General features: G+C 38.6%; 1 protein-coding gene across 4 annotated transcripts in view; it reads right to left on the minus strand.

Moving 5' to 3' along the window:
• cbsa (cystathionine beta-synthase a) overlaps positions 1-19,636 on the minus strand; it is a 32,504-nt gene that overhangs the window by 11,286 nt on the left and 1,582 nt on the right. For all 4 annotated transcript variants that reach the window (XR_007897691.1, XR_007897690.1, XM_051702498.1 and 1 more), the window contains exons 3-6: positions 11,005-11,260; positions 4,533-4,639; positions 900-1,034; positions 734-813 (exon numbers count right to left, since the gene is read on the minus strand). Coding sequence is in view for 2 of the 4 variants with exons in the window: in XM_051702498.1 (XP_051558458.1) it covers positions 734-813; positions 900-1,034; positions 4,533-4,639; positions 11,005-11,243 (561 nt within the window). In the remaining 2 variants the exon portion in view is untranslated. The remainder of the gene's footprint in view (positions 1-733; positions 814-899; positions 1,035-4,532; positions 4,640-11,004; positions 11,261-19,636) is intronic.

Here is a 19,636-nt window from a genome sequence, read left to right on the forward strand (position 1 = left end):
TCTACAATATTACTTTAGTAAAACCATAGTTAAACTATGGTATTTGTACATTAAAACCATAATAACCACGAAATTATGATTTTTTTATTACCATAGTTTTCATTTTCCTGTTTTATCACTATAAGTTCACTATGAATATCATAGGTAAAATATGGTTACTGTAGTAAAACAATGGTAAATTTATTACAAGAGAACGCAAAACTATTGTGAGGGAACACAAAACTTATTGTTAGGGAGCACAAAACTATTTCAGAAAAAACAATTCTGAAAAGGCTCCGTAATAAGGCGTAGACATAGTGTAAATAACTGATTTATTGTGCAGTGTAGAAAGCTTCATTTATAATGAGAGTGCAGAACTGTGCAAGAAGCGTCCGCGAGCTTGTGCTGAACTGCAGGGCTCAAAGAGTGTAAACCTGCAGTAAGCAATAGCTTCAGTTAATATATTTGCGGAATTCTAATATTGTCGCATTGCTTGGTTTCTGTGTATTATTTATTAAAACATTTTATAACAGTTTAGTTTTGACATGCTACTAAGTGGGCCAATGTGAAGTTGATATGGCAAGTTAAACAAATAAGTATTTTATTTAAACTTCTATTAATTGAGAATAATAATCGTGATTACAATATCAAAATTGTGCAGCCCTAGAAAGACTTATCTAACATCGTGAAATTAACCATTCTTGATGGGCTTGAACAAATGCTGTGTGGTCCTATTGGTTGGAATCCATCATACCTTTTCCATACTCATTTTCTCTGGCATGACAATGATGCAGCGATAACCCTTCACTGCTGCAGCTAGCGCAAGTCCAATACCTGTACAGAGTGCACCAAACATTAGAAATAGAACAGCAGAAAAATCTAAAATACAGTATACTGTACACAAAGCACAATGTGATTACCAGTGTTTCCTGAGGTGGGCTCTATGATAGTGTCTCCAGGTTTGAGGATGCCTTCCCTCTCTGCATCCTCCACCATACGAAGACTAATACGGTCCTTCACACTACCACCAGCATTAAAGAACTCACATTTTGCCACTGCAGACACATACAGAAGAAAAAAGAAAGAAAAAAGGAATGTAACTGTCCTTGTTTCACATATGGGACGTTCCCTAGCGTCCAGTAGAGAGGGCACTAGGTTTCTTGTGCGTCTTTTATTTTGAAATTCTGTCCTTGTTTCCTGTTTCCCTTGTTTATTTGTCTCAGGTATGTCTTGTTACTAGTCTTGTTAAAGTACCAATAAAGTGCTTTAATGAGCTTGATTCGATTTGGTGTTTTGACGTATTTCCTACTGAAACAGGAAGTAGAGATGGGTAATGTCAAACGACTCGACCATTTTCTTTAAATAGCCAATAGGCTTTAGTTTACAGCCCCCCCCACACCCACACACACACACCACTTTCGACCATTCTGCTCATGTCAGAGCCGCTTCACAGGGAAATTTGCAAAGCGATCTCAATACTGGCCAACTTTTCTGAAGACTTGAGTACAGAATGATTATCTAACTAAACATTAAACAAACCTTTGCTTACAACGAGGTTGAAGCCAGTGCCAAAACAGATGAATAAGAAACAAGTGAGTAAATGATAATATATCCACGTTTTGAATCACAGTACACTAAACATAAAGAATAAAGAACACTTACTCAAGCTGTACATCCCAAGAAACCTCTAGTTTATATACAGTGGCAAGAAAAAGTACGTAAACCCTTTGGAATTAACTGGTTTTCTGCATTAATTGGTCATAAAATGTGATCACATCTTCATCAAAGTCACAAGTACAGACTTAATGTGCTTAAGCTAACAACACACAAACAATTATAACCTTTAATGTCTTTACTGAACACATCCCATTAAATATTGACAGTGCTGTGGAAAAAGTGAACCCTTGGATTTAATAACTGGTTGATCCTCCTTTGGCAGTAATAACCTCAACCAAGTGTTTCCAGTAGCTGCGGATTAGACCGGCACGGTTTTAATTACGGTAACACTTAACAAAAAGGTTCCATTTGTTAACATTATTTAACAACATTACTGTAGTTAACATGAACTAATGAACTTAATGTTAGTTACAACATACACTGCCGTTCAAAAGTTTGGGGTCACTTGACTGAAATGTTCTCATGATCTTAAAAACCTTTTGATTCGAAGGTGTATGCTTAAATGTTTGAAATTAGTTTTGTAGACAAAAATATAATTATGCCAACATATTCATTTATTTCATTACAAAACTAAAATTTTATAAAAAAAAAAAATAAAAAAACGTTTTTGAAATGGTTGACTTGGACAGAATAATTAAGCAAAGCAGCTAATAAGTGCCCAGTATTGATGGGAACTCCTTCAATACTGTTTAAAAAGCATCCCAAGGTGATACCTCAAGAAGATGGTTGAGAAAATGTCAAGAGTACATTTCTGCAAATTCTAGGCAAAGGCTGGCTACTTTGAAGATGCTAAAATATAATATAGTTTTGATTGATTTTTTTATATTTTTTAGTCACAACACAATTCCTATAGTTCCATTTCTGTTCTTCCATATTATTGATGACTTTACTATTATCCTTAAATGTGAAAAATAATAATAAAGAATGAGTAAGTGACCCTAAACTTTTGACTGGTAGTGTATACTAATACATTTTTAAAATCAAATGTTGTATTAGTTAATGCACATTAATGCACTATGAACTAACATGAACTAACATCTGATTTAAATTGGGATCCTCACAGAATAGTGCTGAGATGAGTGACTGATGATGAGATATGAGAGCACCTGGAGAGCGTGCATGTTTGATTGACTCCGGGAGCGCTCATGTTGAAGAGCGTAAAGGCCCAAACATAGTCTGCTTTCACGTACTTGCATTGAGTATGTTTGGGCCTTATGTGTGATTCCTTACATGCTGCAAAAAAGATCGGCCCTAAATCTAGGCACGATCGGTGGTCGATCGATCGGTGCACCCCTAATGTCTGGTGTGAATGGCTCTCTTGAGGTCATTCCAAAGCATCTTTATTGGGTTAAAGTCTAGGCTTTGACTGGGCACTCTAAAAGGTGGATTTTCTTTTTTTGAAGCAATTCTGTAGTGGATTTACTAAGGTCATTGTCCTGCTGCATCACCCAACTTCTACTGAGCTTCAGCTGGCACACAGCCACCCTGACATTATCCTGTATCTTCATAAACTTGGAAATTAATTTTTCCCCTTGATGATGGCATGCGGTCCAGGCCCCAAAGCAACAAAGCAGCCCCAAATCATGATGCTCCCTACACCATACTTCACCGCTGGGATGTTTACATGTTGGTATGAAGTGCCCTTTTTACACCACATATAGTGCTGCATGTTCTTCCCAAACAATTCAACCTTAGTTTTATCAGTCCACAAAACATTTTCTCAGTAGTATTGTGGAGTGTCAAGGTGGTCTTTGAAAAAATTCAGGTGCATCAATGTTTTTGTTGGAAAGCTGCAGCTTCCTTTGTGGTGTACTGCCATGGACACCATGCCTGTTTAATGTTTTCCATATAGCAGACTCATGAACAGAGATGCTAACCAGTTCCAAAGATTCCTTCAAGTCTCATAAAAAGTTCTGACTGACCATTATCACCTTTAAGCCATCTGAAGCTCTCGCAGTGGAGGGTAATTGTCTTCAAAGGGAATAGGGTATAGGGATGATCACTTCTGAATGGGACACTGGACAGGAGAAAAATTACTCACTTTTTTAAGTTTATTTACAGTGGCAAGAAAAAGTATGTGAACCCTTTGGAATTACCTGCATTTATGTATAAATTTGTCTTAAATTCTGGTTCGAACTTCATCTAAGTTACAATAATGAACAAACACAATCTGTTTTAACTAATAACACGCAAATTATTGTATTGTTCTTGTACATATTAAATACATTATTCAAACATTCACAGTGTAGGTTGGAAAAAGTATGTGAACCCCTAGAATATGATGTCAACAAAAGAAAATTAGAGGTAGGTTGAGGCTGCATTTTAGTTCCAGAAAGCATTTGATTGGGCTTCTTAAGGTTTCTCAACCTCTGTGTTGTGTCTTTTGTATGTCTCTATATATGTCTTTTTAGCAGGAAGAGAGAGACTGCAGATTTGAAATGCTTATATCTTCTGAAATTTTTTTTGCCAACATTTAGATGTACACTAGCATAGAGATGACCTTAAAGCTAATAGATATGGACTAAAAGCAGCAAAACATTAATTTTGACTCAGTTCTTTTCTTTGTAAGGCTGTAGAAAGTCTCCTTGTGGAGAGTTCTGTATTCTAGTTTCTTGTGTTTAATTTGCTTTTTAATAAAGCCGCACTTATCCGCATTTTGCTTCTCGTTACACCTAGCATCAAACATAGCTTGAGCATCCTTATGAATGCATTATATCCATTCCATAGAATTTTCGGTGACATATGAATTATGACACATTTTACATTTTTTTTGGATTTCAGGTTTTTGAAGCTCCAATTCAAAGATAAAATGATATTGACATTAAATGTAATTGATTTAAATCTGTTACAAGAAGAAAAATGAATGGAACACTTACAAAGTTCGCACTTCAGCCCAAAGGTCTTAGAGATCTTGTTTATTCGGACAAGCGGTGTGTCTCCAATCCTCTTCAGGATGTTGGGCAGAATGCTCTGAGCTTTTGTCCTCCGGTGGTGAAAGGAAGAGAAAAAAAAAAAAAAATCACTCATAATTTGATATTGTGGGGAGAGAAAGCACAGTAGCTGTAAATATCATGTTGTAAAATTTTAGGTTAAAAACTATTAATAACTGTATGACAAAATACATTTCTCTTCTACTTTGACACTTGCTAAAAAAGTCAGAGCCTGTTAGAACATCCAGGAACAAACTGTCACTAAATGAAAATCAAAAAACAAATATTGTTTAAAAGAACCAAAATGCTATAAAGATATAGTCACAAATAAAAAAAAAATAGATTTTTTTTTTTTTTTTAAGTTATGAAAGTTAAAAGCACTTGTGATGATGGCAATGCATGAGAATGTAGCTACTTGACATTGTCGACATTCTAAAACTAATAAGAAAATATTTCTGGGAGGCATAAAAAATGCTTGATGATTTTGGTAGGCTCAGTTTTATTAGTACCGGTATATAACATATTCCCATGGGCATCTTTTTGTTTTAAAAAATTGTTGGGGACAGTTTGGGGGAGGTGGTGACGTCACGAAGTGGTGAAACTCATGAAAATGAATTAGGTTATGTACAGAAAGAGTCATATAATCTTTTACTCTTTTGATACATAGTCATTCTTTATGAACAATTCAAGAGCTCCAATTAATATTTTGTATAATTAATTTGATAACTCGATCCATACGTAACACCATCAGTAGTGAGATTTTGTTTGTCAGTGGATAAATACATGGATGAGTAGGCCAAGTTTTAGCCACAATGACTGATTTGTTCCATGGTAAAGGTAAATTGGTTCCTCTAGTACAAGGAGTTCCAGGTTCTCCTTTGCCCTAACTTAACTTTTTAATTTAACGAATTAAATTTGCATCTGTAAGTCAGGAAAGGAGTGCGAGCTGCGCAACAGCGGAGTGAGTGGAATGCTTCTTGATGTACGAGAGAACATCGCCGCCCGCCGTCACTCAACGCCACTGATAAACACCGCAACTAGCACTCAAAACAACAAACTGCAATGAATGAACAACACACACACAAATGAAATGGAAACTCCTGCTCAAGAACTGAAGATGTTTCTTCTGCATTAGACACTTACCTGACGAACGCTTGGTGGGGACAAAATTGGCAAAGGCAAAAAGTGGTAGGGACATATTCCAACCATAAATGACGCATATGCATATTCCTGTCAATTTCCTTAAAAATACACATCTTGGGGGGGGGGAGAACATGGACGCCATGCGAGGTTCAGACGTGTGAATGGCGAGCTCTGCACACTTTGCTAGTTTTAACACTATTAATGTCATAAACTGGTGAGATTCAATACATCCTGTTCCATAACTATTCTAGGAGGACAATATGTCAAAGAATTCAAAATCTTTGGGCTCTGGAGACATTAAAAGGCACTTACGTGCTCAAGCTGACACCCCCGAGCAGCAGGCCCCGAGCCCGGGAGTCAATTTAGTCAGGGAAGTGTGGCAAATTTGGCAAGAAATGTTGAACATGTTGGCAATGCTGACGAAGGTTGTTGCTGACTTAGAGGATCTTGCTGCAATACGTTGATCGATCACTGCCATGGAGACAAAATTCACTGAGATGGTTACAAGAGTGGGGGATGTTGAGAAACGGATCGATTATCTGGAGTCATCAGAGAGGGAATTATCTGCAAACCCGCTAGCAACTAAGGTGGATTTAGAGCGTGTCTGGGAGAAGTTGGAGGACTTGGTGAACTGTAGCCGGCAGAATAACATCCGTATTGTGGAATTCCTGAGGCTGAAGAGGGTCAGGATATTGTGAAATTCCTGGAAGGGCTCTTTCTGAGTCTGCTCAAAATAACAGGCCATAAGCTGGAAATCGAGCGAGCTCACAGGGTTCCAGCTCGGCGATCCGCTGAGGGAGACAGGCCCCGATCAATTCTGGCCAAATTTCTGAGATCATCCGATAAAGATCTCATGTTATGTGAGGTGAGGAGTAAAGGAAGGCTTTATTGGAAGAACAACAGCATTTGCTTGTTCCCAGACTTTGCGAATTCGACAAGAATCGTGATCAATTCAAGGAATGCAAGAAAATCTTACATCAACGGAAGGTCGCTTCTGCACTGATGTTCCTGGCCAAATTGAGAATAGATACTAAGGATGGCCATAAAACTTTCACATGTCCCCAGAAAGCGATGTCCTTCATAAAGTCATTGGAGTGATTAGGTCATTTGTTGCACTCATGTAGCAGCCGAATGGGCCGGCTCACTGAACATTCGTTTGACTGTCCGAGGAAACGGAGTGCATTTTTTTTTTGTTTTTTTTTTTGTGCTGGTTCCTTTTAACGGCTGGAGTTTGTTTTGTGGAAAAACACACCATCAGGACAGTTATGTGGATGAATCTACATATTCTTTGTGTTTATTCCACTTATTGGCTGGAGTTTGTTTTATAGATTATCTTTTGTTGTATAATTCTGTCTCACAAAATTTGTATAGAAACACCGGACTTGAGCAATCTGATGGCAAAGTTGTCGCGGGGGCTCTCGTAGGCGTACATGGACTGTTTGAGGTTAGAAGGATGGACGCCAGTTGGCGCTGTCATGCACAGGGTTACTGGGCACGTTTTTTTTTTTCTGTTTGTTTGGTTCAGGGGGAAGTTTGGGATTTGATTGTTGCACTAATGTTGGAATGTGATCTTTATCATTTTGTTTTTGACACACAATCTATTTTTTCTCTAATGTCAAAATGTCAAATGTTAATATGAGTGGATTGTCTCTCTCCACGTGGAATGTGAATGGGTTGGGGCACCCCATAAAAAGAAGGAAGGTTATTTCTCTTCTTAAGCATAAAAAATATGATATAGTGTTTCTTCAAGAAACGCTTCTTTCTCCGCAGGAAGCTGAAAAATTTGGGAAGATATGGGGTGGACATGTTTGTTTAGTGCTGGCTCAAGTAAGAGCAGGGGAGTCATTACACTGATAAGTACAATTCAAATGTCTCAAACAGATTAAAGATAAATAAGGAAGAGTTATTATTGTTTTAGCAATAAATTCAGGGGCAAAGTCTTATTCTGATGTCTCACGTTGATGATCAGGGCTTTTTTATTGATCTTGAAGGGATGTTGCAAGCTGCTGGCACCCCTCATGATATAATATTGGGAGGAGATTTTAATTTTTTGATGGACCCAGTCCTTGATCATAATGAAGCAAAAATGTGTAAGCCCCTAAGAGCAATACTGACACTTCACAGGATGTGTAAATATCTTGGTCTTACAGATATTTGGAGACTTTTGAACCCATCTGGTAGGGACTATAAATTTTTTTCATCAGTCCATAAGATTTATTCTAGAATAGATTTTTTTTTATATCTAAGTCCCTCATTTCATCTGTTGTTGATTGCTCAATTGGAAACATTTTAGTCTCAGATCATGCCCTGGTGAGTTTAGAAGTGTTGCCACATATGGAGAAAAGGAAATCATACAGTTGGCGCTTTCATGTATCCATTTTGCAAAATCCTGAATTCCAACAAATGTTAAAGGCTGAAATCAATGTTTATATGGAGACCAACTGGTCCTCAGTATCCTCTGTGGACGTGGCTTGGGAGGCACTTAAGGCAGTTCTTAAGGGCTGGATCATACAGTATGCCTCATTCACCAAAAAATCCAAAGCACAAGAACTCGAGGAGCTGGAAGGGAATATTACAAGTGCCAAGGCAGAGCTGAAGCACCGAATGTCGTCTGAAGGCCTTAGAGAATTTACCTGATTGAAATACAGATATAATACTATTTTGTCACGGAAGGTGGAGTTTTGGCTATTCAGAGCGAGACAGTCATACTTTGAGTCGGGGGACAAGGCAGGAAAACTTCTAGCTAGATATATAAAACAGAGAGAGTCTCCAAGCGAGTGTAAGAGTTACCATCCAATTTCCCTGATCCAGCTAGACATTAAAATATTGTTAAAAATTTTGGCTAACCAAGTAAGTAAAGTTATGACATCTCTTATCCATATAGATCAGGTGGGGTTTATTAGGGACCACAGCTCTTCTGATAACATCAGGAGGTTCATCAATATCACGTGGTCAGTGGCGAATGATCAGACTCCAGTCGCTGCCATCTCAGTTGATGCCAAAAAGGTGTTTGATATGGTAGAATGGGATTATCTTTTTAAGAATTTGGAAATGTACGTGTTCGGGAATACTTTTATTGGATGGATTAAGTTATTTTATAGACACCCGGTAGCAGTGGTACAAACTAATGGATTAATTTCAGATTATTTTACTCTGGATAGGGGCACCTGGCAGGGTTGCCCTCTTTCCCCATTATTGTTTTTTCTTGCCCTGGAACCATTAGCAGCCACGATAAGAAAGGAGGATGATTTTCCAGGGGTGATGGCGGAAGGTGTGGCACATAAGCTTTTGCTTTACACAGATGATACAGGTATTTTATTATTCATCTCCGACCCTACTAGATCTATGCCTTGTCTCCACAGAATTATTAATTCCTTTTCTAAGTTCTTGGGATACAGAGTTAATTGGTCTAAATCCGAAGCTTTGGCTCTGACAGCGTACTGCCCTGTAACGGCTTTTCAGCTGGGTGCCTTCCAGTGGCCCAAACAGAGCATTAAGTATTTGGGTATTTTATTCCTAGCAAATTTGTGTGATTTATTTAGAGTTAATTTTAACCCTTTATTAAAAAGGTTTTCGAGCGAAGTGGGCAGGTGGGCTTCATTACATTTATCTATGATTGGGAAGGTTAATGTTATCAAAATGAATTGTATTCCAAAATTCAACTACCTGCTACAGTTTCTCCCTATAGATATTCCCCTCTCTTATTTCAAGCAATTTGATAGCATAGCAAAGTCCTTCATTTGGTATGTAAACGTCCAGATTACATTTCAGTAAGCTGCATAGGCCGATTGACAATGGTGGGCTAGGCCTGCCCAAGATTTTGTTTAATTATTATGCATTCGGTCTCAGACATTTGGCTCATTGGTCACTTCCACCTGAGAGAGCCCCTTCCTGGTTTTGTATTGAACAGGAATACAGGATCTTGCCCCTATTTCACCATTGCAAAGCCTTTCTATCAAACTAATCAGAGAAGTTAAGTTACACCCCATTCTCTTGCATTTGCACTCGGTATGGAAAAAGTGTCCAGAGTGTTTAATTCGTACATTTATTTAAATATTGCCTCGAGCATATGGCTGAACCCAAAATTATGTATTAATAAGTCCCCTTTCTGCTGGTCAGAGTGGATTGTGAGGGAGGTTAATACACTTGGTGACCTATATGAGAGTGGAGTGTTGAGATCCTTTGAAATTTTGTTTCAACATTTTGGGATTCCCAGATCTCAGTTCTTTAGATATTTACAGCTGTGCCACCTGCTCTGTACTATATTTGGGAGTAGCATACACTCCCCTAAAGCGGCAGATACTCTGGGAGTGGTGATTACTGCTTTTGGAAAAGGTCATGAGGCAACAGTGTATTACTCCCTGCTAATTCAGAGTCTGGGGGACGGAGCTTTAAATTCTGTCAAGAGATTATGGGAGAAAGATTTAAACTTTGTATTGGAGGAGGGAGTGTGGGCTAGGATTCTAAAAAACATCAAGTCTGCATCTAAAGATGCAAGGGTGTGCCTTATGCACTTCAAGATTTTACATCGATTCTTCTGGACTCCCTGTAGATTGTATAGGCTTGGTCTTAAAGACACACCCACCTACTGGCGATGCCAATCAGAAGATGGAGACACAACCCATGTTTTTTGGTGGTGTGTTAAGATCCAAGAATTTTAGTTGAAGGTTCAGAGTTTTATGTGTTATGTACTGGGCACTCAAATTTCATATTGCCCCAGACTCTGTATTTTTTTTTTTCTCCCCTTTTTCTCCCCAATTTGGAATGCCCAAATCCCAATGCACTCTAAGTCCTTGTGGTGGCATAGTGACTCGCCTCAGTCTGGGTGGCGGTGGATGAATCTCAGTTGCCTCCGCATCTGAGACCGTCAATCTGCGCATCTTATCACGTGGCTTGTTGAGCACGTTACCGCGGAGACATAGCGCATGTTGAGACTTCACGCTATTCTTCGCGGCATCCACGCACAACTCACCACGCACCCCACTGAGAGCGAACCACATTATAGTGACCATGAGGAGGTTACCCCATGTGACTCTACCCTCCCTAGCAACCAGGCCAATTTGGATGCTTAGGAGACCTGGCTGGAGTCACTCAGCATGCCCTGGATTCGAACTCGAGACTCCAGGGGTGGTATTCAGCATCTTTACTAGCTGAGATTTTATTTGTTATCTATATGAATCAATTAAAAAAATGTTAATCAGAAAAATAAACATCTTATTATTTTAGGTTAGAATCCTAAACAGAGTTATCCTTAATATTACCTTGCATATATTACCTGGGGAAGTGTGAATGTGGGGAATTTTCATGAGACACCCCTGGTGTCCAGGTACACTTGCTTGGCAGGTCAGGACGAATCCATTTTGGGTCAGTGACCCCAGTTTCACTATTAAGTTGCAGGGGTCCATGTTCACCATCCAAAATGTTAAACTTTTTCTCTACACCATTTTTGTCAATTTTACCAGCAAAAGGGCAGACAGGGGTGTTGTTCTCTGTTGTGGAAGGGGCTGAAGGCATGATTCCTCTATAGTGTCCTGAAAAGGAGGTAACAGTCAGGTTTAAATTCTGAAAGGTTTGTTCTCAATAGGTTTAACAAAGGGCTCGGTATAACTAACAACGTCACGATACACATCACGATACAGAGGCCACAATATGATATATGTTAATTTCTCCTTATCATAATTTAGAATACTTTTGTTTATAGTAAACTGTATAAGAGTTACAACAAAATCAAATCATTTTGCACCATTCAAAACACAATAAGGTCCAGAAAGATAAGAATAGCTGAATAAATATTTATATTACCAAAAAGCAAATTATTTTTAGTGACCCTTACTTCTTCTGCTTTTAAAGTGTTTTGAACTACCCTTACTATAGTTTAAAATATTCTGGCTATAAAGTGTGCAATAGGTAAGGCAAAGCCTCTAGGATTAAACAACTTGAGTCTTAACACAAGTCAAACACAATTCACTTCTACGCACTGTTGTATTCAAATGAAGAGTTGTATAATGATCATAACAAGAAACTGTAATAAGTAAAAGTAATATATTAATTTAGCACATATTTTAGGGCAAATTCATAAATATAGAGGAACTGACACAGAGTATTGGCAGAGCAATATGCTGTGCTAAGATCTAGTGAAAAGACATATTAACCTGCAATGGCGTTTTCTTAATATCTGTCTTAATATATATATTATTTAATATACACTGCCTGGCCATTATCTTTTTTTAGTGTGTAGCAAAAAAGTGTGGAAGTTAAAATGTCTAAGGTAAGTGTGATATAAATGAAAGTAAACACGATTTACTTGCGGTGACAATACTACATAAACTGAATATGTTGTTATATTATATACTGTTTTAGAATACACTATAATACACTGCTGTGCAAATCGTCTGCAACAATTTACACCAGGGTCCAAATAATTTGTTAATTTAATTCTTTCTTTTTCATTTGCACAGTCTTGGAATTTCATTAAAGTTTATTTAATTAATTTTAATCCATGTGATTGTTGTATTTGGTTAGTTAACTATATATAATATATATATATATATATATATATATATATATATATATATTACATACACAGTTGTGCTCAAAAGTCTGCATACCACTGCATACTGTGTATTGGCCCCTTTAGCATCAATAACAGCGTGCAGTCTTTTGTAATAGTTGTCTATGAGGCCACAAATTCTTGCAGGTGGTATAGCTGCCCATTCGTCTTGGCAAAATGCCTCCAGGTCATGCAAAGTCTTTGGTCATCTTGCATGAACTGCACGTTTGAGATCTCCCCAGAGTGACTCGATGATATTAAGGTCAGGAGACTGTGATGGCCACTCCAGAACCTTCACCTTTTCCTGCTGTAACCACTGGAGGGTCAACTTGGCCTTCTGCTTAGGGTCACTGTCGTGCTGGAATGTCCAAGAGCGTCCCATGCGCAGCTTTCGTGCAGAAGAATGCAAATTGTCTGCCAGTATTTTCTGATAACATGCTGCATTCATCTTGCCATCAATTTTCACAAGATTCCCCATGCCTTTAGAGCTCACACACCCCCAAAACATCAGTGAGCCCCACCATGCTTCACAGTGGGGATGGTATTCTTTTCACTATAGGCTTTGTTGACCCCTCTCCAAACATAGCGCTTATGGTTGTGACCATAAAGCTCTATTTTGGTCTCGTCACTCCAAATTACAGTGTGCCAGTTGATGTGAGGTGGGTCAAGGTGTTGTCGGGCATATTGTAACCAGGCTTTTTTGTGGCATTGGCGCAGTAAAGGCTTCTTTCTGGCAACTCGACAATGCAGCTCATTTTTGTTCAAGTATCGTCGTATTGTGCTCCTTGAAACAAGCACACTGTCTTTTTCCAGAGCAGCCTGTATTTCTCCTGAGGTTGCCTGTGGGTTTTTCTTTGTATCCCGAACAATTCTTCTGGCAGTTGTGGCTGAAATCTTTCTTGGTCTACCTGACCTTGGCTTGGTATCAAGAGATCCCAGAATGTTCCACTTCTTAATAAGTGATTGAACAGTACTGACTGGTATTTTCAAGGCTTTGGATGTCTTTTTATATCCTTTTCCATCTTTATAAAGTTCCATTACCATGTTACGCAGGTCTTTTGACAGTTCTTTTCTGCTCCCCATGGCTCAGTATCTAGCCTGCTCAGTGCATCCATGTGAGAGCTAACAAACTCATTGACTATTTATACACAGACACTAATTGCAATTTAAAAAGCCACATGTATGGGAAATTAACCTTTAATTGCCATTTAAACCTGTGTGTGTCACCTTGTGTGTCTGTAACAAAGCCAAAAATTCAAGGGTATGTAGCTTTTGATCAGGGCCATTTGGGTGATTTCTGTTATCATTATCATTTAAAAAATAACAACTATGTGATAATAAATGGCTTCATATGATCACTATCCTTAAATAAAAGACAGTTTTTTTTTTTGTTTTTTTTTTTTGCATGATCAGTCATATTTTCAAAATCAATGCCAAAATTTCACAATTTCTGCCAGGGTATGCAAACTTTTGAGCACAACTGTGTATGTATATAAACACACACACACACACACATTGGCAGCCAAATGTTTGGAATAATGTACAGATTTTGCTCTTATGGAAAGAAATTGGTACTTTTATTCACCAAAGTGGCATTCAGCTGATCACATTGTATAGTCAGGACATTAATAATGTGAAAAATTACTATTACAATTTGAAAAAAAAAATCAGAACTTCTTAAACTACTTCAAAGAGTTAAAATCCTCCATGTGCAGCAATGACAGCTTTGCAGATCCTTGGCATTCTAGCTGTCAGTTTGTCCAGATACTCAGGTGACATTTCACCTAACGCTTCCTGTAGCACTTGCCATAGATGTGGCTGTCTTGCCGGGCACTTCTCACGCACCTTACAGTCTAGCTCATCCCACAAAATCTCAATGGGTTTAAGATCCATAACACTCTTTGGACAATAGATAATTGGAAATGTCTGTGTTTCTTTGCCCACTCTAACCTTTTCTTTTTGATTTTCTGTTTCAAAAGTGGCTTTTTCTTTGCAATTCTTCCCATAAGGTCTGCACCCCTGAGTCTTCTCTTTACTGTTGTACATGAAACTGGTGTTGAGTAGGTAGAATCAATGAAGCTATCAGCTGAGGACATGTGAGGCATCTATTTCTCAAACTAACGACTCTGATGTACTTATCCTCTTGTTTAGTTGTACATCTGGGCCTTCCACGTCTCTTTCTGTCCTTATTAGAGCCAGTTGCCCTTTGTCTTTGAAGAATGTAATGTACACCTTTGTATGAAATCTTCAGTTTTTTTTTGGCAATTTCAAGCATTGTATAGCCCTCATTCCTCAAAACAATGATTGACTGATGAGCTTCTAGAGAAAGCTGTTTCTTTTTTGCCATTTTTTACCTAATATCGACCTTAAGACATGCCAGTCTATTGCATACCGTGGCAACTCAAAAACAAACACAATGACAATGTTAAGCTTCATTTAAAGAATCAAATAGCTTTCAGCTGTGTTTGATATAATGGTAAGTCATTTTCTGAGTCAGTGGGGCCTGTCTAGATTTTATCAAAAATGACTTTTTTCATATAGTGATGGTGCTGTTTTTTACATCAGTTGAATGCCACTTTGGTGAATTAAAGGCGACCTATTATGCAAAATTCACTTTTACATGGTGTTTGAACATAAATGTGAGTCGGCAGTGTGTGTACACAACCACCCTACAATGTTAAAAGTCCACCCACTCCTCTTTCTTATATTTCTATTAATCTAAAACAGTGTCTCAAAGTGATTGGTTTTCGTTTCTGCTCTAACATGATGTCACGTTAGAGCAGGCCTCGCCCACGACTGGTGACGGACTTCACCCTATTATCATAGATCCTCCCCTGAGTGATCTACACACAGACCGCCATTTTTTTCCATGCTGGAGCAGCTACGGTGAGAAGAATAATGTCTCAGCTTTGTAAGCGTCATAAGTGTTCTGTTGTTGGCTGTAAAAGTGAACATAAGAGTCTTCATGTACTCCCAGCATCAGAGCCACTGAAGATGCAGTGGACAAGTTTTGTTTTTGAAGCAAATGTGCCCCAAAACATACCAAAATGTGTGTAAATCATTTAACACTGCTTTGTGAATGAGGGTCAATATAAAGCAGGATTTTCCAAAAATGTGATTCGCAAGCATGGATCAGTACCAACTGTTCGTGTTCCAGCTGTATATCCTGAAGATGTAAGTATCACACTTTATAATGTTTGCAAATCGCCTTTATGAATGTGCTTGTTAGCTGATTCCACGGCTAATGCAGTTAAAGTTACCATTGTCTCTGATTGTATTCACGGAGAACAGAGCTATGTCGTTATTTTTTATTTTTAACCCGAAAAAGCTTACTGTCAGTTACCATTGTCTCTGATCGTATGTCGTTATTTTTACGCTTACTGTCTGTATAATTCATAACCGCACCTTTATTATGCACAATACAGTGAGGTGATTGTCTTTTTGAAAACTATGTACGTTTTCTGTGAACATAAGAGAGTTGTACTAAAAGTGGAATGAGTGGTTCTGACTTGTTGTTGCTGTAGTATCCGAAGCATGAGCTGTAAAGGCACAGCCCTCTTCCGGAACGGGGGCGGGGAGCAGCAGCTCATTTGCATTTAAAGAGACACACATGAAAACAGCGTGTTTTTGATTCCACCCAAAAAGAGGCATTTACAACATGGTATAATAAATGATCCGTCGGGTATTTTGAGCTGAAACTTCACAGACACATTCTGGGGACACCTGAGACTTATATTACATCTTGTAAAAAGGGCAATAATAGGTCTCCTTTAAAGTACCAATTTCCTTCCGAAACAGCAAAATCTGTACATTATTCCAAACTTTTGGCCACCAGTGTATATAATTTATATTATATTATATATATATATATATATATATATCACACACACACACACTGATCAGCCGCAACATTAAAACCACTGACAGGTGAAGTGAATAACATTGATTATATTGTTACAATGGCACCTGTCAAGGAGTGGGATATATTAGGCAGCAAGTGAACAGTCAGTTCTTGAATTTCATATGTTGGAAGTATAGGTCTTCACGGGTTCAAAAATGTGTGCCCGATCCCAAAGAAACCCGGAAATGTACTACCCGTACCCTAACCAGACCCGGCCAGGAGACACATACCCAATCAACACTGATTTCACAGCTGATTGCTATTAACAAGTTAATTTACAAATTATGAAAACAAAACTTTGTGTCATACATAATGTAACATTAGTAGCCTTCTCCCCTGTGCCTGGCCGTGATGCATATAATCCATCCTCCTTACCAAGAAAGTTAGTAAAATACATCCAGGTTTTCTGTGATTCCTCTCTTGCTGATTGAAACAGCATAGCTAATCCACTCATTATTTCAGCTTCAAAAGTCCACTTGCTGTCACGGTGATGGATGAAAAACGTGACCTGTTTAGAATCAGCATTGCAGTTTTTTTGTATCTCGCATAAGATAACTTCAACTGTTTGCCCTTTTGAACTATAATAACGATTGCTCGTTCATTGCCATGGCTGCTAATGTTAGCATTGCTAATTTGCTATCGTGTGCCTTAACTCTGCTCTGCCTCTGACGTCACTCAGCTCGTTGTGGCTCCACTCCGCTTTTCACCTTATTTCCCGGCCTGCACATTCTCATCCTAATTTTAGTGTTGCAAGTTACAACACACACACACACACACACACAGCACCATCACCATCAGCACTGTCTGATTACAGCCGGGTCTCCTCGGATCGACTCGGGTATTACACCTAATGCTAAACAGACCCGGGACCCCCAGGTCGGGTCTCGGGTCCTCGGGTTAGGGTGGACCCATGAAGACCTCTTGTTGGAAGCACGAAATATGGGCAAGCGTAAGGATCTGAGCGGCTTTGACAAGGGCCAAATTGTGTTGGCTAGATAACTGGGTCAGAGCATCTCCAAAACGGCAGGTCTTGTGGGGTGTTCCCGGTATGCAGTGGTTAGTACCTACCAAAAGTGGTCCAAGGTAGGACAACTGGTGATCCGGCGAGAAGGTCATGGGCACCCAAGGCTCATTGATGCACCTGGTGAGCGAAGGCTAGCCGGTCTGGTCCAATCCCACAAAAGAGCTACTGTAGCACAAATTGCTGAAAAACTTAATGCTGGCTATGATAGAAAGGTGTCAGAACACACAGTGCATGGTAGCTTGCTGCGTATGGAGCGGTGTAGCAGCAGACCAGTCAGAGTGCCCATGCTGACCCTTATCCACCGCCAAAAGTGCCTATAATGGGTACGTGAGCATCAGAACTGGACCATGGAGCAATGGAAGAAGGTGGTCTGGTCTGATTAATCACGTTTAGATCATGTGGATGGCCGGGTGCGTGTGCGTCATTTACCTGGGGAAGAGATGGCAGCAGGATGCACTATGGGAAGAAGTCAGGCCGGCGGAGGCAGTGTGATGCTCTGGGCAATGTTCTGCTGGGAAACCTTGGGTCCTGGCATTCATGTGGATGTTACTTTGACACGTACCACCTACCTAAAGATTGTTGCAGACCACATACACCCCTTCATGTTAATGGCAGTCCCTGATGGCAGTGGCCTCTTTCAGCAGGATAATGTGCCCTGCCACACTGCAAAAATGTTCAGGAATGGTTCGAGGAACATGACAAAGAGTTCAAGGTGTTGACTTGGCCTCCAAATTCCCCACATCTTAATCCGATTGAGCATCTATGGGATGTGATGGACCAACAAGTCCGATCTATGGAGGCCCCACCTCGCAATTTACAGGATTTAAAGAATCTGCTGCTAACGTCAGATACCACAGGACACCTTCAGAGGTCTTGTGGAGTCTATGCTTCGACTGGTAAGAGCTTTTTTGGCAGCACGAGGGGGACCTACACGATATTAGGCAGGTAGTTTTAATGTTGTGGCTGATTGGTGTATACAGTGTGTGTGTGTGTGTGTGTGTATATATATATATATATATATATATATATATATATATACACACACACACACACACACACACACACACATTATACACATACACTGTATATATATATATATATATACACATAGTATATATATATATATATATATATATATATATATATATATATATATATATTTATTCTTTAATTGTTGTACTTCTGAAGCAGTTACCTGTGCTAATAAACAACAGTTGATGGTTTTGCATTTTTAAGCTCTATACTTTAAGAAATAAATGGACTTGTTTGTTTGTTTGCACAGTTTAAGCTGTGTTAGTTATTGATGTTGGGTGTGTTTGGTTTGGTTGTATCAGTAGGTAGGGGGCCCCCTTGTTGAAAATCTTCATAGGGCCCTCAAAATGCTAAGGCCGGCCCTGGCATGTACTAATGTGTAGTTAATGCAAACCAAACGTATCTTTTTTCCTATCATTATCTCCATTTAATGTGTGATGTTCACAATGTGTTGCAGATTAAATATAACACAGATAACAATTATATTTAAAATTTAAGATGTGATTTTATGATTCATCATCAACAATTAAAAATCTAGGATTATCTACTTGAAAACAGACAATTGTGTTTATTTAATTCATTTTCTGTTTGTGATCATTCCGTTTCTAATCGATGTGGTGCTGACACTTTTCCTTAAAGAAAATTTTTGAGAAAGAAGCTAAGAACACACAAGAGAATCAACAATAAGCAAGCACTCATTACCTTTTCTAATCACTGTGTATATATATATATATATAAACAGGGTTGGGAGGGCTACTTTTGAAATGTATTCCACTACAGATTACAGAATACATGCTGTAAAACGTAATTTGTAACGTATTCCGTTAGATTACTCAAGGTCAGTAACATATTCTAAATACTTTGGATTACTTCTTCAGCAGTGGTAGATTTTTTTCACTTGTTTTGACTATAAAAACTCTGCCAGTACAGTAAGACAAAATACACATGTTAAAAATACATTCTCTGAAAAACCTAAATATCTTATGCAGTGTTGTTTCTAAACAAGATAAATCAAATTTATCTTGTTTTAAGGATTTATAGATATTTTCACAGGAAAACAATTAAAAATATTATTATCAAGAATATGATTTTTGCCCTAATATCAAAGGTCTTACAAGAAAAAAAAAAAAAAATTATGATCTAACAAATTTTCTTAATAAAAAAAATACAATTGTTCCTGGTAACATGTGCGTGTAAAATGGCTAGAAACAGCATTTTAGGGGGCCTGGGTAGCTCAGTGGTAAAAGACGCTGGCTATCAAATAGGCTGGCTATCCCATGGTTTGCTGAGTGACTCCAGCCAGGTCTCCTAAGCAACCAAATTGGCCCGGTTGCTAGGGAGGGTAGAGTCACATGGGGTAACCTCCTCGTGGTGGCTATAATATGGTTTGTTCTCGGTGG

This window comes from Myxocyprinus asiaticus, chromosome 7 (assembly GCF_019703515.2).
Source record: "Myxocyprinus asiaticus isolate MX2 ecotype Aquarium Trade chromosome 7, UBuf_Myxa_2, whole genome shotgun sequence".
In the NCBI taxonomy this organism is placed as follows: Eukaryota; Metazoa; Chordata; class Actinopteri; order Cypriniformes; family Catostomidae; genus Myxocyprinus; species Myxocyprinus asiaticus.